At 47.4% G+C, this 25,803-nt stretch overlaps 1 protein-coding gene across 5 annotated transcripts in view; it reads right to left on the reverse strand.

The window, feature by feature from the left end:
* The window catches only part of TEAD1 (TEA domain transcription factor 1), an 83,115-nt gene that overhangs the window by 14,390 nt on the left and 42,922 nt on the right, over positions 1–25,803 (reverse strand). For all 5 annotated transcript variants that reach the window (XM_060177177.1, XM_060177176.1, XM_007521151.3 and 2 more), the window contains 2 exons: positions 25,537–25,710; positions 3,792–3,932 (listed from right to left, as the gene is read on the reverse strand). In XM_060177177.1, the coding sequence (XP_060033160.1) occupies positions 3,792–3,932; positions 25,537–25,710 (315 nt within the window). The remainder of the gene's footprint in view (positions 1–3,791; positions 3,933–25,536; positions 25,711–25,803) is intronic.

The following is a 25,803-nucleotide window of genomic DNA, read 5'->3' on the forward strand; positions in this document are numbered from 1 at the left end:
AGATGCGTGTGGGGAGGACAGTAGAGACAGAGCACATATATCGAAAGAAATGGTTTTTCTCTATTTTAGTAATTAAGATCTAGAAGTGGGAAATTTGTCTTAACAAATTATATTAACATTTATAAATATATTTAACAAGAAAGGAAAATGCCTCTACATAAAAATGCAAAATCTTACTAAAATAGATACAAATGAAATGAAAATATCAGGAAGTCCTGGATCAGAAAGAGTATCAACTATATTTCAAGTTGTTCCAAAGTAATATCCAAACTTAATGCAATTAAAAAAAGCTGAACAAGCTGACTGTTCCAGGGGTAGACAGCATAGTGGTTATGCACAGAGACTCTCATGCCTGAGGTTCCAAAGTCCCAGGTTCAGTCCTGTACCATCAGCCAGAGCTGAGCAGTGCTCCGGTAAAAACCAAACAGACAGAAACAAGCAAACTGTTCCTAAGACTCGTGAGAGCTCCGGTGGTTTTCTCTGGGAGGTGGCAGGGTGGGGGACACAGAATTTTGTTGGTGGGTGCGGTGTGATGCCATATACACTGTACCCTATCGTCTGATAGCCTGCAATTACTCACAAACGAAAAAGTTAAATAAGAAAAGATTGCTCAAACAAGGTTTTTGTTTTTCTTTATATTTTTTAAGCTTTTATTATTATTAATTTATTTATTCCCTTTTGTTGCTTTATTGATGTAGTTATTGTTGTTGGAAAGGACAGAGAGAAATGGAGAGAGGAGGGGAAGACAGAGAGGAGGAGAGAAAGACAGACACCTGCAGACCTGCTTCACCGCTTGTGAATTGACACCCCTGCAGGTGGGGAGCCGGGGCTCGAACTGGGATCCTTCCGTCGGTCCTTGTGCTTTGCGCCACCTGCGCTCAACCTGCTGCGCTACCGCCTGACTCCCCCCCTTAAAAAAATTTTTTTTTAATTTCTTTATTCATTTTTTGTTGCCCTTGTCATTATTATTGTTGTAGTTATTATTGTTGTTATTGATGTTGTTGTTGTTGGATAGGACAGAGAGCAATGGAGAGAGGAGGGGAAGACTGAGAGGGGGAGAGAAAGACAGACACCTGCAGACCTGCTTCACCGCTTGTGAAATGACTCCCCTGCAGATGGGGAGCCGGGGGCTCGAACCAGGATCCTTAAGCTGGTCCTTGTGCTTTGCGCCATGTGCACTTAACCCGCTGTGCTACCGCCCGACTCCCGTTTTTCTTTATATTGTGAAATTATCTTACTTGGAAGGGTTTTAATATTTACTATCTTCAAGTATGTGAAGAAAAATAATAAGACTGTCTCAACGGACATCAGAACACAGGGTGTTATAATCAAACCCAGAGGGCACTGGGCCATAAAGAGACAGAGTGACTAGCGACTCTGACATATGTATCCTGTAACCGAAGGGAAAGATACTTTTTATCACCTTAGGCTGAGTAATCTAATACATTAATAAATCTATTTAACAGATGCCTACCAACCTATCTACTTTTAATCCATTGACTTCTTTACACAACTGAAATGGAAGTCTCATTTTATACCAAATGCATATGTATAATATTGGATTAAAGGCTTCATTGTAAAACTTGGCCTGCCAGGGCGCTGGGGGCCATGCACCTGGCTGACTGTACAGGTTGCCCCGCTTAAGGATCCAGGCCTGAGCCCGGGGTCCCCACCTGCAGCTGGAAAGCATCAAGAGCAATGAAATAATGCTGCAGCTGTGTCCCTCTCTCTCTCTCCCTATCTGCTCCACCTCTCTCAATTTCTCTGCCCTATCAAATAAAAAGAAAGGAAATTTACAAAGAGAAAAAAATTATCAGGAGTGACGGATTCATGCTGCAGGTACAAAGCCTCAGCGAGGGGGTACCAGGTCAGGCACACATAGTATGAAGCACAAGGACCCAATCTGGGTTCGAGCCCCCAGCACTCTACCTGCGGGGGTTGGGGAGGGTGCTTCAGGCCTACAGGTGTCTCTCTTTCTCTCTCCCTCTCTATCTCTCACTCCTCAGTTTCTCTCTGTCCCATCCAATAAAAATAGAAAAAACTGGGGAGTCGGGCGGTAGCGCAGCAGGTTGAGCGCACATGGCGCAAAGCGCAAGGACCGGTGTAAGGATCCTGGTTCGAGCCCCCGGCTCCCCACCCACAGGGGAGTCGCTTCACAGGCGGTGAAGCAGGTCTGCAGGTGTCTGTCTTTCTCTCCCCCTCTGTCTTCCCCTCCTCTCTCCATTTCTCTCTGTTCTATCCAACAACGACATCAATAACTACAATAATAAAACAACAAGGGCAACAAAAGGGAATAAACAGATATTTTTTAAAAATAGAAAAAACTGACCACCATAGCAGTGGCTTCGTAGTGCAGTCACTGAGCTCCCAGTGATAACCCTGCAGGCAAAAAAAAAAAAAAAAAAAAAAAAAAAGCCTCAGCAATAATCCTGATGGTGATAAAAGCAAACCAACAAACAAAACTGCACCTGCCCCACTCACATGACTTTCTCCATGAAAATTTCTCGACTTCCATTAAACAGAAGTTCCGTTTCTTGCTCCCTAAACTGCTACAAAGCTTTGAATGTTAGCGGAGGCCACAAGGAAAGACAACTGGAATCCGAGAAACTGAGCCAATCTGTCCACCTCTGCTCACACCGACGTGTTCAGGCAGGAAGTTCATCCACAGAGACGTCCCGAAAACATGACTAGTAGCAGTGCCTAACACCGACCTTCCACATCCCCGCCACCAACAGCTGATCTGACTTTGTCCTTCTCAGAGGAGATGGGGATCATCTGGACCTAGGCCGTCCAGCCTGGTCTCTGAACAACCACTTTCCCACCCACCGTCTTCCTGGGCCAGCTCCCTACCCTCCGCCTCCACCTTGTGCTGTGGTCTGTGTTTCCCCTCCCCCTCATCGCAACTGATCTTTTCTTTTCTTTTAAAAAAATCTCAATGATTTATTTATTGGATAGAGTCAGAAATCAAGAGGGAAGGGACAGAGGGGGAAGAGAGGGAGAGGCAGAGGGGGAAGAGAGGGGAAAGGGAGAGGGAGAAAGGCAGGCACACACACATACATTTGTAACAAGGCTTCATGATTCACAAAGCTCTCTCTCCCTAGGTTCTTAACATATGCCTGGCCCACCAAATTGGTATTTTCTTTTTTTTTTAATATTTATTTATTTCCCTTTTGTTGCCCTTGTTGTTTTCCATTGTTGTTATTGATGTCATCATTGTTGGATAGGACAGAGATAAATGGAGAGAGGAGGGGAAGACAGAGAGGGGAAGAGAAAGACAGACACCTGCAGACCTGCTTCACCGTCTCTGAAGCGACCCCCCTGCAGGTGGGGAGCCGGAGGCTCGAACCAGGATCCTTCCATCGGTCCTTGTGCTTTGCGCCATGTGCACTTAACCCGCTGCGCCACCGCCCGACTCCCCAAATTGGTATTTTCAACCTTCACCTGTCTCCCAAATTTTTGTCTTGCAACTCTAGTTGTTGCCTGTTTCTTCTGAAGCATTTTTTTTTTTTTTAATTTCTGCTTCTTCCTCAGTCAATATCAAGTTTCTAAGTTGCATTCCAAATCTCTCACTGGATTCCCACTTCTGGGCTTCTGGAATGCTCACACCCTCCTCAAGGTTACTGAGACTGACCAGCTCAGTCACTTACCTGTGTTGTGTCTCCCACTGTACCTTTGAGCACCATTTTGGGTGAATGCCTAGGAGTGGAACTGCTGGGTCTCCTGGTCACGCCTTACAGAGAGGCCAGAGTCTGCCTCTGGGGGGAAGCACCGGCACACAGAGGCCCACTCACCTCGACTTTCTCTACGACTTGCTTCCCAAAGGAGCAGACTTTGGTGGAGCAGGTGACTGTCATGTTCTCAGAACTCTCGTACTGACTAGTGACGCCATAAAAAGCCCCGGCATCGTCTTGAATATTGCAGTTCAGATCAGCCTGTTGGGAAGGAAAGGGAGGTGGGGTTATTCTCTCATCGGAGAGAGAGAGTCAGAGTCACTGCAACCAGCAGTGGACTGGCAGAGGAGGACCTCGTCCTGGCTGAGTGTGGGCAGGGCTGGCACAGGGCTGGGGGCGCTTGGGAGGTGATATTCTCCTAGCAACAGCTGCAGGTGTCGATTTTACTAGGTGCCCCAGCCTGGTGGTCTCTCAGGCAATGTTTTGTTTTATTTTAGTATCTACTACAGGAAGCTCAGGCTAGATAGTAAACAGAGGGCTTGACTACCACCTAATACTGGAGAGATGTACAGAAAGTAGCTCTGGTTCTGGCAGAAAAGAAGTAGCACGTCAAAGGTTCTCAGAGATGAGAGGGAGAGAAAGAGAGCCATGTGGGACGAGAGAAGGTCTGGAGGAATCAGGTGGGTGGGCTGACAGCTTCATTCTAGCTACGGTGCGAGGACCAAGGAGATTGGGAGAAATAAGTTTGGAGATGCAATTAGAGGCCACCAAGGGGTGATGGAGAGCAGACAAGGCACCCATGCTGCTTCCTACAGCAAAGGTACCCCTGGAGAGCTGTGGCACAGGGTGCGATGTGAGCAGGGAGACAGAGGCCGTCTTAAGGTCTAGGTCGCTGGCTGATGGCTTCTTTCCTCCTGCCCTCCGCTGACCCCTGACTCTGTGAGTAGAGGCAGAGATAAAGGGAGGCAAGAAGTGAGCTAGCCCTGCTCTCACGGACTTTGCCATGCAGCACTGATGACATCCCTGGGAGAGGCAGTGAGTCAGGAGAACAAAGCAGGCAGGAAGCCAGGGGGTCGGGAAGTGTGTGACGATAATGCTGCCCAGAACAAGGACAGAAGAGCTGGGGAGGCGAGAGGGCTTCAGAGGACACACAGCTGCACGGGGCACGAGGCTAATCGCGATCCTGAAACACCACACGGTTGTTGGGCTGGTTTCTTGTTTTTTGTTTTTGAAATTTCAATCCTGGTGTTGTGTGTGATCATTTCCTCCCCTTACTGTCGTGCAAAACACAACCTACCCATTCTGCTACCTAGGGGGACGCGTGGCGTCTCCCAACTAGACCCGCCACGAAGAATGCTACTCTGACCGGTCTCTGGATGTTTCTGATGACAGGTATATGCATTTCTGTTGGGTGTCCTCAGGAGTCAAACTGTTGGGTTATAAGTTCAGTGGCATCTTAGTTTGCATTTAGATAAGAGGGAAGGGTGAATTTTTAATTAATTAATTAATTGCTAACAGTTGGGGAAAAAAACCCTGTAATTATTAGTGTAAAATTAGTAGTTTAAACTCCAAGAGGCTTCTCAGATATAGTAAATAACAAATTTGCTATTATAACTCCTTTACAATTACTCTCAAACATGGAAAATAATCATGTAGCCACCTAAACGTATAACAGCTGCTCTTTGAGAATTTTCTAGGAGGACGTTTTTGATGTGGAAGATAATTATCTCTCAGCCGATGATATTACAGATTATCCCAGAAAAAAAAAAATGTGGTCACTGAACTCCCTCAAAGCAAAGGTAATATCAAAGAAAGAATGTCAGCATTGGTAAGAAAGAGTCAGCAACAAAGAAAACTGTAAGGAGTCTGGGCTTCGTGCTGAGCTCCTTGCCTACTCTCCTGAGTCACTTTTCCCAACTAAAAGCCTCAAGAGTAAACCTGTTTCCTATAGTTCTCAAGGCAAGAAAATGAGAAAAAGTGTGCTGGCTCCAGAGAGTTCTGCCTAATTAGTTCTTTTGTGTGTGTGTATGTGTGTGTGTGTGTGTGTAAGAGAGAGAGAGAGACAGAGAGAGAGAGGAGAGAGAAAGAGAGAGGAGAGAGAGAGAGAGAGAGAGAGAGAGAGAGAGGATGAGAAACACCACTCCCCAGAGCATCACTGGTATATACAGTGTCGGGGATCAAACTCAGACCTCAAGCCAGACACTCGACCTGCCGTACCACCTCCCAGGCTGCTGCTCAGTCTCTCTCTCTCTCTCTCTCTCTCTCACACACACACACACACACACACACACACACACACACCACAGGGTATTTTTCTGAAGGCAAATACATACAAAACACAACTAAAGACTCAGCAGTCATCTCACCAACAGATTCAAATTCAAATTACATGCTCTCCCTTAGGTCTAAGTTAAGGCCTGAAAACAGCTGGTTATGGGACAGGTTCCAAAGTGTTCAAACGCAACAGGGGAGAACAAGTCCTTCTAAGACATCTTTGCCTACTTTGACATATAAACTGGTCTGTTAACTTTTGGTCCAACTACTCTATAAAGAGATCCTTATTGCACCAAAGCAGAGGACTCTGGGGAGGCAGAGGGAGGGAGGACAGGAGGAAAACTCTGGCAGTCTATTACATAATAAAACTGTACACATATGTCAGTGACTGCCCTGTAAAGCATTAACCCCTTTAGTAATAATTTGAAGAAAAGAATTCTTCTGATGGTACTCTGGCCTGAGCTGCCTTATAGCTGCCTTATCTGCCTATTGTCAGATTCTGGAAAACCATTCCCAAAACCTATGTTGCTAGATAGACTTTGTTTTTTTTTTTTAAGTTCTTATTTTATTTATTTTTCTAATTTTTTTATTAGCTTTACTTATTGAATAGAGACAGTCAGAGAGGGTAGGGGGAGATAGAGGGAAAGAGACAGAGAGACACCTGCAGCCCTGCTTCACCACTGGTAAAGATTTCCTCTTGCAGGTGAGGACTGAGGCCTTGAACCTGCGTCCTTGCGCACTGTAACATGTGCGCTCAACCAGGTGTGCCACCACCCAGCCCCAATGGTTCTTTTATTATTATTATTATTATTAATTTTGTAATCATTGTTGTCATCACTGGGGCTCTCTAGCTCCAGTGGGTGTTTTTAGAACGAGACAGTGGGCCTGGGAAGTGGAACAGGGGACAGATAACATGGTGGACTTTGAAGCCTGGGGTCCTGAGTTTAATTCCCGTATCACATATATCAGAACGATGCCCTGGTTCTCTCTCCTGTGCCTTAGGAGTGGGGTGGAGGTCACTTGCACTGCAAACAGGATCTCGCCTGCCCAAACAAAGTGACCTGCACTCACACAGATTATTTATGACCTTACAGTTCTATTTGGGAGGATATCAAAAACTGGTTGCAAGAGATCTAAGTGTTATAAGAGCTGCGTTCCTCTCTGGAGGCTCTGAGGAGGGGTCTGGTCTAGTTTCCTGAGGGCTCCTATATTTCTGACTCTTAGCTTTTGGTGGCCATTTTCAAGCCAGAGTCATTCTGACATGGATAGCTGCCATCTTGCTTGGTCTCTTTTTACTTTTTTAAACAGTTTCTTATTTTGTTTATTTATTATTATCTTTGTTTACTGGCTAGAGACAGCCAGAAATCAAGAGGGAGGGGGGTGATAGAGAGGGAGAGAGAGAGAGACACCTGCAGCCCTGCTTCACCACTTGTAAAGCTTTTCCCCTGCAGGTGGGGACTGGGGGTTCGAACCTGGGTCCTTGCGCACTGTAACATGTGCGCTCAACCAGGTGCGCCACCTCCTGGCCCCTTGCTTGGTCTTTTCTTTTTCCTCAATGCCACTCTTTCATTTTCTAAAGATTTAAAAAAAAATTTATTTATTCATTCCCTTTTGTTGCCCTTGTTGTTTTATTGTGATAGTTATTATTATTGTTATTGATGTTGTTGTTGTTGGACAGAACAGAGAAATGGAGAGAAAAGGCAAAGATGGGGGGGGGGAGAAAGGCAGACACCTGCAGACCTGCTTCACCGCCTGTGAAGTGACTCCCCTGCAGGAGGGGAGCTGGGGGCTCGAACCCGGGTCCTTATGCCGGTCCTTGTGCTTTGCGCCACGTGCGCTTAACGCTGTGCTACCGCCCGACTCCTGATTTTTACATTCTTTTTCAGAAATTGTATTTCTTAACGAGGGAGAGGGAGAGAGGAAGGAGGAGGAAGAGAGAGAGAGGAAAACCAGAGCACCACTTGGATACTTGGTGACAGATATGCCAGAGACTGAATTCAGAACCTCATGCTTGAGGCTCACCCACTGTGCCATCTCCCGGGCCACCACGCTACACTTGCAAAGACTCATATGCAAGGGGCCGGGTGGTGGCGCACCTGGTTGAGCGCACATGTTACAATGGGCAAGGATCCAGGTTCGAGTTCCTGGTCCCCGCCTGCAGGGGGAAAGCTTCATGACTGATGGTGTAGCAGGGCTGCAGGTCTCTCTCTCTACCCTCATCCCCCCACCCCCCTCCATCTACCACTTCCCTCTCCATTTCTGGCTGTCTCTATCTGGCTCTAAATAAGTAAAAATAATAGCAAAAAAAAAAAAAAGGATCATATGTATCTGACTACATTCAGATAACGGACACATTATCGGGTGAGGGGTGACAGCTGTCTCTCAAATCTCCTGGGCAGCAATGTGGACTTGAGGCCGCCACCCAGCTGCAACGGACCTTCTCTGGACTTTCCTCCGCTTTGTGGAATGCCACAGGCCTGAGAAACCTCGGAGACACTCCTGCATGGCTCCTTCCCTTCCCCTTCCCTCACCTTTCTTCTTCTTTCTTGCCACAGCACCCTCAGGCCCTGTGTGCCCCTGGGACTGCTGCTCTGCTGTGAGCCGTCGCCTGCCGCTTGTGTAGCTTCCTGAGACCACGGGCAGCGGCCACTGTCCTCACCTGCAGCTGTGGGGAAGCCTCATTTCCAGCGGCCACTGCGCTGACGGGGAGAGACCACGGATATGACGGCTGCCGACTGTGCTTTTACCTTTCTGCTTGGATGAGTGGCTGAGGACAGAGATGATGACTATGGGGAAGGCCCTCCCTCAAGGAATGGGGGATTCCTGGTGGTTGACTCAGAAAGGGCTGTTTAGCCCCATCCACACTTACACAGTATGTGGCCAAGAAGTAACCTCCACTTCTTCAGTCAAAACCTGAAGACATTGCTGATTTGCAGATTTCTGGCAAGTCTTAAGGTTTTGGATATAACTACTCAAAGGATGAATGGTGTAGAATTACTTATGGCGGGGGGGGGGGGGGACCTGGCGGTGGCGCGCCTAATTAAGTGCTCACGTTACAGTGTTCAAGGACCTGAGTTCAAGCCCCCAGTTCCCACCTGCAAGGGGGAAAGCTTCCTGAGTGGTGAAGTAGGGCTGCAGGTGCCTCTGTCTCTTTCTATCTTCCCCTCCCCTCTCAGTGTCACTCAGTCTCTATCCAATAATGCATGTTAATAAATATTAACACAGAATTATTTCTGGGGGGGAAAGAAGGCAATCATTAAATAATAAATGCTTTGAACAGACATGTAGGCAAAGTGCTGAATGATTTCAAGACTTTAAGGTCTATCTGTGGGTAAGTCCTGGAAAATCATATAAGGTCAAAGCAGAGAGAGTTTACAATGCCAGAGAGAGAGAGAGAGGGAGAGAGGGAGAGAGGGAGAGAGGGAGAGAGGGAGAGGGAAGGAGACAGAGAGAGAGAGAGAGAGAGAACACTTACTGTATCAGACAGCAAAGAAACAATAAAAAATCACAATTTCTCCCCTAAGTCATTCTTTTCTTTCTTTCTTTCTTTTTGCCTCCAGGGTTATTGCTGGGGCTCAGTGGAACCCACTAATTCTGGAGGCTATTTTTTTCCCTTTTGTTGCCCTTGTTTTATCATTGTTGTGGTTATTATTACTGCTGTCATTGTTGCTGGACAAGACAGAGAGAAATGGAGAGGGGAAGACAGGAAGAGAGAAAGACAGACACCTGCAGACCTGCTTCACCACTTGTGAAGCAACCCCCCTGCAGGTGGGGAGCTGGGGGCTCGAACCGGGACCCTTACTCTGGTCACCGCACTGCACTTCGTTCTGTGCCACGTGCGCTAACACGCTGCGCCACCACCTGAACCCCAAGCCATTCTTTTGTTACACTCTTTTCCCTCTGTTACCTCATGTTTTCACAAATAGAGTCCGCTGTCTAATTTCATGCTGTTGAATTTAAACAAGATTCAAGATGAAACGTTCTTCAAAGAATGACTCTTCCTAGGGCCAGCAGAAGGGCTGCTTTGCCAGGCACTAATCCAGGCTTGAGCCTGGCCCCCCACCACACTAAAGAAAGCTTTACTGCCGTGGTCTGTCTGTCTCTCTCTCTCTCTCTCTCTCTCTAACAAAAGGTCCTTCCCATTTCATGGGTGTGGACATGACATGTGGTGCAGTTATGTAGGGTCCAGAGTTCTCTGAATGAAGTGAGGGGTGGGGTGGGGTGGGGACCATCCCTGCACAACTTCCAGCCTCTGAAAATCTGGCTCTAGGCGTGGAAGGACCCAGCGGTGAGTGTCAGGGTTGTTCAGTACAGAATGAAATTGTGTCTTTAGTGCAGAGGAGGCAGCGGCTGGCTGGTGACAACTACTTTGTCACTCACTTTTGCAGGGGGAAAAAAAAAAACCTGCTGGAACAGAGAGGAAGCAAAGGCGGGGGGGGGGGGGGGCAAGGACAGGACACAAGTTCAGGAAAGGAGCAGGCTGTGGGCACTCCCTTCCCACCCTGAGGGCTTGCAAGGGCTGGGCAGAATTACTTGGTAGCAAAAATGAAAGTATCAAGAACGCTGTCCCCTGACAAGAGACGGTCTGATAGGCACTGATGGATACAAGGAGACGATGGCGTTTTCAAACCGCCACTTTGAACCTCTCCTCCCCATCCTCTCTGAGGAATGATCAAAGGACCAAGATTTCAGATTGTGAAGCAATTTTTTCCAATGGCAGCATCTGGTTCCTTGGCAGGCAGCGCCGGGAGCTGGGAGCTGGGCCCTGCTGTGGGCAGCCATCCAGGTTTGTTACATGGAGCGGGCCGGCCAGGCACCAGGGAGAGGACAGGACCATCTCGCCGAACTGGGCCTCGAGTCTTTGGGCACAAGTCCCCCCACCTCCAGAGCATGGGCAGCAAACAAGGGTTTGCTCCCAACCCCTCTGCCAGACCCCCCCAGGCTCCCCACCACTCTGGTCTCTGGGAGGCCAGCGCAGGAGAAGCCGAGATGACACGGAGGCCTCCAGCCACGGGAAGGGAGTCTTTGTACACGTGGGGGCCCTGTACCCCTGCCCAGCACACAGGACAGCAGCTGGACTTCTGCCACCGCTGTTTCCAATAAGAACAGGAATGAACCCAGCCGCAGCTCTGTAAGTTACTTCTCACTAATTACAGCATATATTTGCATCTGCAAAATAGAAGTTGTTTTTTTTTTTTTTTTTAAAAAAAAAAAGCACCACCAAGTTTCCCTTGATTGTGCAGATTGGCCCCCTATTTGAATTTCATAAACATTCAGTACTTCAAAGACTCATAAAAGCTTGCTCTAATCACAATAGGCATTGCCTGAAAGGCTGGCTGTTTGCATTGCAAATGTCTAGAAAATATTAGCCAGCTCGTTAAAGAAATTCAATTAATATCACCCACATAACTTCAGGTAATCGCCGCTGGTGACTTCACACAGAACCGCGGTGAAATAGCCAAGGTCCCCACCCCAAGTACAAAGCAGCTGTGCCGCGGTTCTTTCCAGGAGAGGCGGCTAAAGCGAACTAGGTTCCCCGCCGCCGCCGAGCCGGGTCGGTCCGTGCCACGTTCATCAGGTGTGCAGGCAGACGGACGGACGGCAGCCATGGGGCCATCTTTGCCGCACCTGGGAATCAGCCCTGTTCTGATGTCGAGCTGGACATTAAAAGTCTAACAACAACAACAAGATAGTTCACATTGAAGGCAGTGGTGCTACATAAAGGGAACGACACCAAGTCAAATGTGATTTCTTATATACGTAAGTAACCTTGGGTATCGCAAGTCCCCAGCACCACACAGGACAATATACTCACACACACACTCACACACATACTGACACTCACACACACACTCACACACACACACACACACACACTCACACACACACACTCACACACACTCACACACTCACACACACACACTCACACACACACACACACACAACACAGTGTCACCTGCAATTCAAATCTAACTCCCTGACTTATTTTTTTTTTAATTTTTACTTATTAATTTGACAGACACAGAAGCTGAGAGGGAGGGAAGGGCAGGAAGAAAGACAGGTGGTAGGTAGCACTACTTCACCTCTGAAGGTGGGGCTGGGGGGGTTGAACCCGGATCCTTATACATGGTATCTTGTGACCCTGCCTGGCCTGACCTATGTTTTTAGTCACTAAATCTGGCAACTCTGCTTACAAGTCTTTACCAAAAAAAGGAACAAAAGCTGACACTCATGCTCCACGTTTCATGCTTTACAGACATCTTAAGCCCATGGTATTTGAAGTGCTGAAAAAAAAAAAGTCACCAAATAACACATGAGGCATAAACCTTTTTTATTAATGAAAACAACCTATGTCTGCACAGTGTTTGTCGATAGCAATAAATGGCCCAGAGGGGTATAGGCCCCAAGGGATGTTTTTTACCTTCTCAAGCCTTCTGAACTGCTTGAACTATTTATATGAAGCTTATATAGCTCCGTGGTTTGCAAAAGAGATGGAAGTGGAGCAGGTGGGTAGGCTGCACCCTGCATGCCCACCTACACGGGGCAAAGGGCTCTCCTCCATCACTAAGGCTGGAGGTCTAGTAGGAGAAGCCTGTGGCTGCAGTCTGAGAGGGGTCGGTGACCGTCACGATCATCCACTCAGCCTCTGCGGAGACGGGTGAGGACAGGGACAGCTTCAAATCTTGTCTCCTCAGGCTTTTCTCTTCAAGTGATGGTCTCAGGGTGAAGTTAATCGGGTCTCCAGCAACGGGTAGACGCCAGGCACTGCGGCCGTACCGTTTGTGTGTTTTCCTGGACAGAGGCTTAGCATCCCTGACTGCAGTCATGGCAGGGAGCTGAGTTAAAAAGTCCCTCACAGGAAAGGACGGACCCCGTCTGACTTTGGCTTTGTTAGTGACCAGGCTCGGAACAAAAGCATCGGAGGAACAGCTGTCAGATGGATTCTCACGTGAGATCAAGGGAACTCCCAATTTAGTTTTTGCCTTAGCTGTCCTGAAGAGTTCAAGGGTTTTTTTTTGTTTGTTTGTTTGAAGAAAAAAAGTACTCATGTGATCAAGGTTCAGGGATATATGTCAGTCAGCATAGACTCAGCTCTGCAAGCCTTTCCCAGGTCGTATTATTATGCCTTATGTTTTCAGGAGACTCGGAAAGTTCCTGCTATGGGATCTTCACAGAAGCTCTCACTTTCTCCAAGTTCTCCAAGGCCTGCAAGGGCGTGGGGCCCGTTCCTTCCTAGTGGGGCTGTTGCTGCAGAAGCGTCCACTTTCCTAGGTAACTCCTGCTCTGTCTCCCCAGCCCCTTCCACTTGGCAGTTTTTTCCCCCTTTTGTTGCCCTTGTTGTTGTAGCCTTGTTGTGGTTATTATTGTTGTTGTTGATGTTGTTCGTTGTTGGATAGGATATAGAGAAATGGGGAGAGGAGGGGAAGACAGAGGGGGAGAGAAAGACAGACACCTGCAGACCTGCTTCACCGCCTGTGAAGCGACTCCCCTGCAGGTGGGGAGCCGGGGGCTCGAACCAGGATCCTTAGGCCGGTCCTTGTGTTTTGCGCCATGTGTGCTTAACCCGCTGTGCCACCGCCCGACCCCCTTTGTTTTTGTTTTTTTAATTCAGCTCGGGGTCACTGTGGTAGCTAGCAGCAGACAGCATGCCCTGCACTGGGAGGCCCTGGGCTAGGTCCCTGACACCACAGGAGAGCGACAGAGACAAAGCAGGGGGAGCTCCACAGTTGGCGCTGCTCAGACAATAATAAAAAGAAAGCTGAGTGGGAACGCTGGTCCGTGGGAGTGCAGCCAGCCTGCGTGTGAGGTCCTGCGTTCAGTCCTCGATACCTCATTCAAATGACGACGGCGACGATAACAGATTCAGTTCGAATGTCATCTGTGTCCCTGTGTCTTTGTGTGACCATCCTAAATGTCCTCAGGCAAAAAGACCTGCTTCTGCCTCTTCCATGGCCCCATGACAGTCACCTGCCCCTCAGTGCCACTGCTGAGCAGCCTGTGGGGCTGCCAGTCACACCAAAAGATGTGCAAGGTGGATTCTCTTAGGTCTGTGTACCCAGCTCCTTAAGAGCAAAGCAGAGTTCAGTGGAATGTTCTTTCTTTCTTTAGTCTGTGTTAAGTGATTTAATACTGATTTAAAAAATTGTAAAATAACAGGGGTACAATTCCACACTGTCCCCACCACCAGAGTTCTGTGTCCCATCCCCTCCATTGGAAACTGCAGTGGTTCTCCCAAGGTGGCTGCTACGGGCTGACTCTATAATCATCTGTCTACATAATAATAATCTATATAATCATTCTATAATCACCTGTCCATATATACACTTCCCTCCCATTTAACAGTCTCAGCACTCCTGCCTTCACTTCCTTCCTAGTTCACCCCTACAACTACTTCCAAGTGTCTCTCCTTTCTCCTTCTCTCTCAGATAAGCAAAATCGTTCCTGGCTTCCTCTGGTGTTTCCCAGATTTGCTTCCCTGATTTGTCAGCGATGGGCCAGACAAGATTCCTGGTGATCAATGTTTCGGGTCCTGGTGGAATGGGAGTACACAGCCCTCTGGCTTACTTCCCTCCGGTTTACCCCTCTGGGACTACGGACCAGAATTTTACATTGGTGCAGAAGGTGGGAGGTCTGGCTTCTGTAATTGCTTCTCCTCTGAGCACGGATGTCGGCAGGTGGATCCACACCCCCAGCCTGTTTCTGTCTTTCCCTAGTGGGGTTGGGCTCTGGAGAGATTGGGTGGAATGTTCTTTCAAACTCATGAATGATGTATATACTTTAAAAAGTATATTTATTTATTTATTTATTCCCTTTTGTTGCCCTTGCTGTTTTATTGTTGTAGTTATTATAATTGTTGTTGATGTCGTTGTTGTTGGATAGGACAGAGGGAAATGAAGAGAGGAGGGGAAGACAGAGAGGGGGAGAGAAAGACAGACACCTGCAGACCTGCTTCACCACCTGTGAAGCGACTCCCCTGTAGGTGGGGAGCCGGGGGCTCGAACCGGGATCCTTCTGCCGGTCCTTTTGCTTTGCGTTACCTGCGCTGAACCCGCTGTGCCACCGCCCGACTCCCTGTGTGACCTTCCTGAGGTGCTTCAGTCTCCTTGAGGAAGGTTATTCAACAGACTGTCAGATGCCTACTCCACTGGCCTATGACATGGGAGCTGGCAAAGTGACAGCAATTTCTCTAGGGCTAATCTGTAGAGTCAAACACATTTTCAATTTGTGAATCAAAAACAAAATCGGTGGGAAACCTGTTAGTGACACTGCCTTGCTGGATGAGGATTACAGTCCTGGCTCCCCGAGGGAGGCCTACTAAGAAGTGAGGACAAAAGGCTCTTTACATATACATGGGAATAAACAGAAGCAGGAACAGATGGCAGTAAGCACAGAAAGTACCAAGAGGCTTCAGATATCTTTCTTAGGAAGTTAAGAAAAAAAGGTGTGGACAGGTCCATTTGCTGACCACCATGTCCCTGTATGTGAAGTAGCTATCTGCCTACTGAGAAATGAATGAATAAACAAAAACAAAAACAAGGGTCCGGGTGGTGGCGCACCTGGTTGAGTGCACGTTACAGTGCTCAAGGACCCAGGTTCAAGCCCCCGGGGTCCCCACCTGCAGGGGGAAAGCTTTGCAAGTGGCGAAGCAGTGCTGCGGGTGTCTCTTTCTCCCTTCCTCTCTATCACCCCCCTCCCTCTTGATTTCTGGCTGTCTCTATCCAATAAAGATAAGTCTGAAAAAATGGAAAAAAACAAAAACAGTGGTAAAGATAATGGCGTAACCACAGCTTAACTGAAGAGAATCGGATGTGTTTTAGGACCATGAGCCCCTCTTGATATGGTGGCATTTCTTACTCACTGACCATGTCATTTCAGAACTCAACCCATTTTGAGATGTGAGAAATGTTGGGGTGAGGGGAGAGGTAACTGAAGCCAGAGACCCTTTTCCTCAGTGACAGCAGCTTAAAACACGTGTGGAGCAAATTATTCCCTTCCACTTACTTCTCCTTGTGTGAATAGCCAACAGAGACATTTGGTTGCAAATGACAGCCTCCGGTCTACAATTCCAACCCAAATCACACAGAGTACAATTAGGGAGGAAAGAAAGAAAAAAGAAAAAAAAAAAGAAGCTGCCACTTCAAGGGGGCCCAGTTGAATAGCTGTCATGTCACGTGCATCAGGCTTATTTTCATATAAAGCTTGGCCGCTGTGCTTAGAGTGCTTGTCCCTGTGCGCAGCCAATGGCATTTCATTCCTACCAAGATCAAAGTGCCTTCTTACTAAACTAAGGGCTGCCCTCTCTCCACATAACTCGAGCTCTCTTTTATCAAGACCTTCTCACGTCTGTTCTGGTTAGTAAACTTAGCAATTCTTTCTCCTTGCCCTAGGAAGCGAGGTTAAAAATACGAGTCGACTAAATATGAATAGACATGGGCCCCAGGTCAGGTCGATGAGGTTTACAGGTAACGGGATTTACAGACTTTCCCCGTATTTGGCAGCTACTCTCTGCCCTGACCCAGCTCTAGTCTTATTCCCAACTCTAGCACCGCCTCCCAGACAAGACTTTCAGCCCTCCTGCATGTTAAAGGTTGGGCTCAGGCAAAAATTAGTGAAGTCACAGGTCCCTCGGAATAGACCTAAAATAGGCTTCCTAGCTTTTTCAACATGAATACCCCAAATCTCACTGCTCTGTTCTTACCTTTACGTTCCTGTTTATCAAACAATTTGCTCCGCTTTATAGCTTACTGTCTTTTCAGCCACCAAGCTGCAGATGCTACCAGGAAGCTAACCTGACCTCTCTGGGCAGACGACTTCACCCACGTGTCCTGGAGCCCCACCTCCCCAGAGCCCTGCCCCACTAGGGAAAGACAGAGACAGGCTGGGGGTGTGGATTGACATGCCAACACCCAGGTCCAGCGGAGAAACAATTACAGAAGTCAGACCTCCCACCTTCTGCTCCCCATAACGATCCTGGGTCCTTACTTGAATAAGGGATAAAGACTAGGAAACCTCCCGGTGGAGGGGATGGGATACGGAACTCCGGTGGTGGGAGTTGTGTGGAATTGTACTCCTCTTATCTCACAGGCTTATTGATCATTATTACATAATTAATAAAAATAAAATAATAAAAACACTATTTATAATGCAAGAGTTTTTGAGGTTAAGTCAACTTCAAATTCAATATACGAACGCTTCTTCTCTACGGTTTTAGGCTCTAACATTTATATCACACGTCAGTGCCATGGCTCTCTTTGAACCACTGTGCCCAAGTCTGATACTGTTGAGCCCCGTCAGGACAGAGAAGGAGCTTTGAGACTCCTCCAAAGATCAGTTCTGTCTGCATTTATGATTTGGCCAAGACCATTAACTTTGTTCTTTTTCTTAAGCAATCAGCATGTGGCTGGAATGGGACTTCTTTGGGAAGTCAGTTTCAAGCTGTGCCGCTGTGCCAAGCCTTCGTCTTTCAGGAGGCCTGCCTCAGTCACACCGGCTTCTTCAAGCTCTGAGAATCCTCTCATCCATTCCAAGAGAGCTGACATTTTACCTGAAATGAGCTTCCATGCCGTCCTGCAACCCACCTGCAGGAGTCCCGGTGCGGCAATGAAGCCCCCCTCCCAGCCTTCCCCTGGCTTTGCCCACTGGTGGGTGTCCACCTCCTGCCTTTGGGCCTGCACAGCACCCGACCGTTGTCAGACAGGGAGAAAGATAAAAGCGTGCTTGTCTTTGAGAGCAAGAGGTTGGCCTCACAGCAGCAACCTGGTTCCTTCCGCATGCCTCCTTGATTACAGCAACACTTTCCATGGCGCACCAACTGTCATTTTCGCTGTGGATTCAAATTTAAGCTGACATTTGGACTACTAGTATGTAGTGTCTGAGCTAACAAGGTGATGAGATGCCTTCCATGGGGCAGGCGGCAGCAGCAGCCACATCGAGCTTTACTCTTCTGTGCTGAGACGGCCATGCTGCCCGTGATGCCAACGGCAAGAAGCATCCCACCTCTGCAACTGCTGAGATGGAACAAGTCGGCATCTTAGAACTGAGGAAGCATGGCATGTCTGGCCTTATTCATAGTTGGCTCTGTAGAGGATAAAGGCCACCTATGGACTTGAAGTAGAAAGAAAATAATAGCTGCAGATATGGAGGAATTCCAGAGACAAAGTGACAGTGAAGAGTTGTGTTTTGGGGACCCTAACTCTAACCCAGTTAAGCGCACATAGTGCTAAGCATGAGGACCCACCCGCTCAAGGATCCAGGTTCAAGATCCCGCTCCCCAGCTGCAGGGGGGACTGCTTCACAAGCAGCAAAGCAGGTCTGCAGGTATCTGTCTTTCCCCCCTCTATTTCTTTCTGTTCTATTAAATAATAACAAAAAAACAATGGAAAAGATGGCCACCAGGAGCAATGGATTTGTAGTACTGGCACCAAGCCCCAGAGATAACCCTGGAGACAAAAAAAAAAAAAAAAGTTGTGTTTTGTTTCTTAAATTATGTCATGCAAGGCTGATGAAGACAAGATTGGTACAGTCACTCACTGCTTTTGTCTTATTGAAAGCGGACTGACTATCTCTATTTACACACATAATAAAAACGCATAGCTGTTTATCCATGTAAATTAACATGTGTTGAAAAAGCCATACTGTCAATACTTAATAAAACCAAGATGGTTAGTTTCTGATATGCCCAGTAAGTAGGGTGTTGTGTTGAGATTAACAAGGCAATTAGCGACATACTGACATGTGGCCACACGGAAGGGTGTTTGCTTAAGGACGGGAAGCAGGGTGTCAGATTTAAGCATCCCTGAATTAAAACAACATACACACGTATCACTGTTGGCTATATTCACGATGCATTCAGGAATCAATTAAAAAGTATATATTCTGGGAGTTGGGCGGTAGCACAGCGGGTTAAGTGCATGTGGCGCAAAGCCCAAGGACCAATGTAAGGATCCCAATTCGAGCCCCCGGCTCCCCACCTGCAGGGGAGTCGCTTCACAGGCGGTGAAGCAGGTCTGCAGGTGTCTGTCTTTCTCTCCCCCTCTCTATCTTCTCCTCCTCTCTCCATTTTTCTCTGTCCTATCCAACAATGACAGCAATAACAACAACAACAATAATATCTACAACAATAAAACAACAAGGGCAACGAAAGGGAATAAATAAATATTTTTTAAAAGTATATATTCAAGCTTCATGCGTGGTGAAGCAGGGCTGCAGGTGTCTCTCTGTTTCTCTCCCTCTCTATGTCCCTCTACCCTCTCAATTTCTCTTTCTAGCCATTCAATAATTTTTTAAAAAAAAAGCAGAAACAATAAGTAACTAGAAGATTATTCGAGGGAAAATAAAGAAGGGGACTGGATACAGAAATCCCTGTAGGGGGGGTAGACAGCATAACCGTTATGCAAAGAGACTCTCATGCCTGAGGCTTCCAAGTCCCAGGTTCAATCCCCTGCACCATCATAAACCAGAGCTGAGCAGTGCTCTGGTAAAAAAAAAAAAAAAAAAGAGAGAGAGAGAGATCTGTTTAAAAAAAATTATGAAATTCACTCAAATACGAAGCTGCTAAACAAATTGCTCCTGAAAAAGATGTCTCACAGGGAGTGTTAAATCTCAAGAAACACCCACCATGGCATCCAAGTGTAACTCATTCGCACTGAGTCATCAGGGAAGCCAATGAGATTTCAAATTATGGCAAATTGAAAAGCTAATTCAAATTGCCTTTCTTCATTTATTTTAACGTCGTTAGGACTGAATTTCGTTATAGAAGGTTAAGCACTTCCAACAGTTGCACTGAAAGAGCGATGCCTTCTATCATGTTCAGGGAAACGTTCAATTTGAATCCTGCATCTCTTCATTTAGCAAGCTAATATCTGATTCTAGTTTCATTATTTCTAAATACACACATCTCTACCATTCAGCCTCCTCTAGACATCTGCAGTGTCGCCCTCATAATCTGGAACCCCGAAGTGAAGAGTTCCTCAGTGTTCACTCTATCACCCGCTGAGTCCAACAGGGCTGGTTTTGGAAGGGGAAACACAAATTATTTCCTAAGCACTTGTCATTAGGCTTTAAATTCAGCGAATACACTCATCCTAACACACCTGAAGGCCATGAGAAACTGATATTGTTTAACGGGAAGGGACAGGCAAGATTTTTCTATCATGTTCTGTCATTTCTGATTAACCTCAATTAATTGGGGTTGGACAGCCATGGGAGCCTGGCTCTTTTAGAGAGGATGAGTAAGACAGAGGTGAGAAGAGAAAGGAAATTAAGTCAGAGCCCTAGAGCTGTTTTTACTGCAGTGGGGGCTGGAGTGTCCTAGTGCGTTTCTGCCTTTATCTCTGTCTCTCAAGCTGCAAAGGGCATCCTGGGGCAGTGAAGTCCCAGTGATTAAAACCAAAATGAAAACTTTAACTGAGGGTCTTGAGACAACTTCTGTTTCTCTAGGCTGTATCTGTCATTATTCAGAAATCAGAACAGAGACATTTCTAAAGTGTTGCCTTGTTTACAAATCACAGGCTCATTAACTGCTAACAGACATTGTTTTTTAAACACATTTTAATGGAATTATTTAATTAATGTATTTATTACTGATGGAGACAGAGAAATTGAGAGGGGGGGAGAAGGGGGAGAGACAGAGAGACACCTACAGCCTTGCTTCACCAATCGTGAAGCTTTCCCCTTATAAGTGGGGACCGGGGGCTTGAACCTGGGTCCTTGTACACTGTAGTGTGTGTGCTTAACCAGGTGTGCCGCACAGCCTGGGTCCCAGAAGACACTGTTTTTCAGTTAGATACATCTATTCCAAAAATTAAAGAACAAAATACTGGAGGAGGAGTGCTAATCCTATTTCATATGTGGCCCAGCGGGAAAGACCTCAATTCTCAGACCTGCTGCTACAATCAGTTTTTTAGGGTATACTGTTTTTGTTGTGGTCCATGAAATATCCTGCCATGTGTAAATAAGTAGCTAGAAGTGGGCCAGGTGGTGGCGCACCTGATTAAGTGCACACACTATAGTGTGCAAGGACCTGGGTTCAAGCCCCCCGGTCTCCACCTGCGGGGGTTGGGGGGGGAGCTTTGCAAGTGGTGAAGCAGGGCTGTAGGTTTCTCTCTGTCTCTTTTCCGCTCTATCTCTCCCTCCCCACTCAATTTCTCTTTGTCTCTATCCAATAAATAATTAGAAAAAAAAAAAGCAGCAACAGTAAGTAACTATAAAACGGATAAAACGGAAGAGTGTTTTAGTGGGCTCCTTAAATGAAGCTGTGGTTAGTGGGCTCCTTAAATGAAGCTGTGCTCGTTTTTTTCTTTGACAGAACACCACAGTTCAACAAGTGCTAGCCCTAGAAAGGAGAGCTGCAGCATGGAGTCTGAAATGAAATCAAAGAACTCTTTAAATTCTGTCGCATTATAACCCACTGACCTGCCTATTTTTTATTCCCTTTTCGTTGCCCTTGTTTTTTTTTTGTTGTTGTTGTTGTTGCTGTTGCTGTTGTTGTAGTAGTTATTGTTGTCGTTGTTGTTGGATAGGACAGAGAGAAATGGAGACAGGAGACGAAGACAGAGAGGGGGAGAGAAAGACAGACACCTGCAGACCTGTTTCACCGCCTGTGAAGCGACTCCCCTGGGGGCTTGAACTGGAATACTCCCGTTGGTCCTTGCATTTTGTGCCACATGTGTTTAACCCGCTGCGCTACCGCCTGACTCCCTGACCTGCCTATTTTTAAAAAAAAGTTTTCATATGACTGTGGATTTCAGCCAAACAGCCATGTAGATACCAAGAAACTGTCAAGTTTCATCAAAATGGCTACACGCTTTCCAAAGTTCTTGTTTTTATTTGAAAACCTGAATTTTATCTTTGTCAGTAAGTATTGCTTTCTTCGATGTGACAGGTACACTGCATTTAAAAAAAAAATATATATATATATATATACACACACACAAACATATATATGTATAGTCTCCAGGGTTATTGCTGGGGTTCGGTGCCTGCAATAAGAATCCACTGCTCCTGGAGGCCATTTTTCCCATTTTGTTTCCCTTGTTATAATTATTATTGCTATTCTTGTTGTTGGATAGGACAGAGAGAAATGGAGAGAGGAGGGGAAGACAGAGAGGGTGAGAGAAAGACAGACACCTGCAGACCTGCTTCACTGCTTGTGAATCGACCCCTTGGCAAGTGAAAGGCCAGAGACTCAAACTGGGACCCTTACTCCGGTCACCACACTTTGTTTTGCAGTTAACCCACTGTGCTACCGCCCAGCCCCCTAAAATTTTTTTCTTCTCTATATATTTATTATTGCATAGAGACAGAGAGAAATTGAGAGGGGAGGGGGAGATAGAGAGAGAAAGAGAGAGAGACACCCGCAGCCCTGCTTCACCACTCGTGAAGCTTTCCCCCTGCAGGTGGGGACCAGGGACTTGAACCTGGGTCCTTGTGCACTGTAATGTGTGTGCTTAACCAGGTGCGCTTCCCTGGTATGGCTGGTGGTAAGAGCAATTGCAACTCTTCACACACACTATCTTGCCAGCCCACGACTGCTATTTTTATTTTTACTGTGTACATCCAGCCTGAGTAAGCTAAGATTTCAGCAACTGGGCGTGCACGGCTTTTGAACCATTAGCATCAAAAGGCTGGATAGATAGTAAAATTACCAAAAGTAATTTTGCCTTTGTGGATCCACTGAAAAAAACGGCAAGATGTTAGACACGCCTGCAGGCTACCCTTTGAAACTGTGTGCTACCTCTGGCCCCAAGCCCCCTTCACAACACTAGGCCACAGCGACCGAGTTATTACGAGTGACTATTCACGCTTCTTTAGGCTGTCTGTATGTTATCAGTAATCCCCTTAAAAGATGATTACTCTCTTCCCTGATCCAGCTTTCTGGTCCTTTTTCCAGCCATGACATCATCTCCCCAGACAATAACTTGGGTCTACCTGCATATCAGATTTCAGGCTCAGGGAAATTAAAAAAAAAACTAGTATAGCCACAGGCCCTTTGGAATATGACTAAAATATGCCGACTAGCTATCTACAAAACGGAGGACCCCCCCCCCCCCCCCCAAATCTTCATCTGCACTACTCCAGCCTTTAGGTTCATGACTGGTCAACAATTTGTTGGGCTTTGTATGTTAACTCTCTTTTCAGCCACCAGGTTCCAGATGCTACCATGATGCCAACCAGACTTCCCTGGACAGACAACCCCACCAATGTGTCCTGGAGCTCTGCTTCCCCAGAGCCCTGCCCCACTAGGGAAAGAGAGAGACAGGCTGGGAGTATGGATCAACCTGCCAACGCCCATGTTCAGCGGGGAAGCAATTACAGAAGCCAGACCTTCCACCTTCTGCATTCCACAATGACCCTGGGTCCATGCTCCCAGAGGGATAGAGAATAGGAAAGCTGTCAGGGGAGGGGGTGGGATACGGAGTTCTGGTGGTGGGAACTGTGTGGAGTTGTACCCCTCTTTTTTTAATATTTATTTATTTATTCGCTTTTGTTGCCCTTGCTTCATTGTTGTAGTCATTCTTGGATAGGACAGAGAGAAATGGAGAGAGGAGGGGAAGACAGAGAGGGGGAGAGAAAGACAGACAGACACCTGCAGACCTGCTTCACCGCCTGTGAAGTGACTCCCCTGCAGGTGGGGAGCCGGGGGGCTCGAACTGGGATCCTTCCGCCGGTCTTTGTGCTTTGCGCCACGTGCGCTTAACCCGCTGCGCTACCGCCCGACTCCCAGTTGTACCCCTCTTATCCTATGGTTTTGTCAGTGTTTCCTTTTTATAAATAAATAAATAAATAAATAAATTATAATAAAAAGATTATTATTAAGTGAATGGGTACTTTCACAGGCCAAGTTCAGTCTAGGAGCTTCAGAGCGAAACCTTTATACCACGCACTGATAGAAGGAACAGAACTAAACTCAATATGCCGATTTCCTCCCAAGCAGCCGGATGGATAGATGAGTGCTGCCTTCAGTCCTCCAGCTGTTCAGTTTCATGTGGAAGGCCCTCTCTCGTGCAGAAGGAGACACGGGCAGTCAGGTCAGCAGACCAGAGACCAGAGTCTATGGAGTGTGGCACAGAGCACAGCAGAGGCATTCGAGCCACACTGATCAGGTATCAGCCCATCCACTGCAATTTCCGAGCCTCTGTTTCCTTAGCTAGAAGTGAAGCAAATCCCACTCAACACCAGGCGGACTGGATGGCATGCATGGGATAGATTAGAGGAGCCCCAGGACAGAGGCGCCCAATAAACAGAAGCCGTCACCACCAACAGGGTCCCCTGGAGGCCGGCGACACACACCCAAATAATTATGGCACGGCAGGGGGACTGATTAACTGAGAGATTCGAGATTCAGTGGCAGTTGAGAGAGAGAAAAAAAAAAAATCAATGGTCAGCTTCAGTGAGGAAGGTGCTGTAATTAAGGCAGCAACGATCCAGAGGAAGGAGGAGCTGGCCAGGGAGGCGAAGGAGGGAGGGGAAGAGGCAAGGGGCATGCAAGACGCAGGAGAAGACTGGGCACAGAATGCAGAGGGAAGAAAGGGCCCTGCAGCCAGATCCCTTAGGGCCTGGGCCGCTGAGCAGAGGAGCCCAGACACCTGCATTGATCCTCTTTCTTCTTGCAGACTGAGGAGTTCTAGATGCTCAAAGAAGATCTAGCTTCCTGCTGTGCCCCCACCCCTGGCCTCCAGGCACATTCATTATATCCTGGAGATTCTTTTTAAAAAACAACATTTTTGGGAGTCGGCTGGTAGCACAGCAGGTTAATCGCAGGTGGTGCAAAGTGCAAGGACTGGCATAAGGATCCCGGTTCAAGCCCCCAGCTCCCTACCTGCAGGGGAGTCGCTTCACAGGCGGTGAAGCAGGTCTGCAGGTGTCTGTCTTTCTCTCCCCCTCTGTCTTCCCCTCCTGTCTCTACTTCTGTCTGTCCTATCCAACAACAATGACACCAATAATAACGACAATAATAACTACAACAATAAAACAAGGTCAACAAAAGGGAATAAATAAATATTTAAAAAATTTAAAAAACAGTATTTTTATTTATTTATTATTGGCTAGAGACAGAACGATATTGAGAAGGGAGGGGGAGATAGAGAGGGAGAGAGACACCTGCAGCCCTGCTTCACCACTCGTGAAGCTTTTCCCCTGCAGGTGGGAACCAGGGGTTTGAACCTGGGTCCTTGTGCGCTGTAGTGTGTGCGCTTAACCAGGTGTGCCTGATGCTCATAAAGTCTGCAGCATGGGATCTGATCTTCCTCCCAGCTCCCTGTTGGCCTAGGATCCTAGTCTCCTTGACACCAAGTTCTGCTCACTGAGTAAGAAGCCACAGAAAGAGAGGTCTGGTGCCGCCCGCTTTCTGGCGGGACTCCAGTCATCTCTGCAGCTTTGAGTCACTGCCATGAGTGCGCCTTGAAGGGCGAGGAGGCTGCCCTTTCTTTTTCTCTCTCGCAGGGACAGTGAGGCAGTACCGCGAGGGCAGCATGAGGACAGCCCACCGGGGGAGTCTCTGACCCCATGCCACTCGTGCTCCCGGACGGACGCGGCCACTGAGACAGACGGCCCCCCCACCCCAAGCACAGCGATGGGGGTTCTTACTCACCCAGAATTTTACGAGGAAGAAGGCATTCTGAGGACCCTTTCCAAATAGTTCCTTCAAGCCACCTTTCTTTTCAGGAAATTTGTCATAGATCTGACGGATGTCCACTGATTCGAGCAACGGGTCACTGTACGAATGGCTGGCATGGCCAATGTGCACGAAGAGATGCTTGTTGTACTGAAAGAGACCAACAGAGACATTCCCATTACAAACCCTGTGGTCAGCCCGGACCTCCTCCGTCTGGAACTGGATAGAGAAGAGTAGTCTTGC

Source organism: Erinaceus europaeus, chromosome 17 (assembly GCF_950295315.1).
Source record: "Erinaceus europaeus chromosome 17, mEriEur2.1, whole genome shotgun sequence".
Lineage (NCBI taxonomy): Eukaryota > Metazoa > Chordata > Mammalia > Eulipotyphla > Erinaceidae > Erinaceus > Erinaceus europaeus.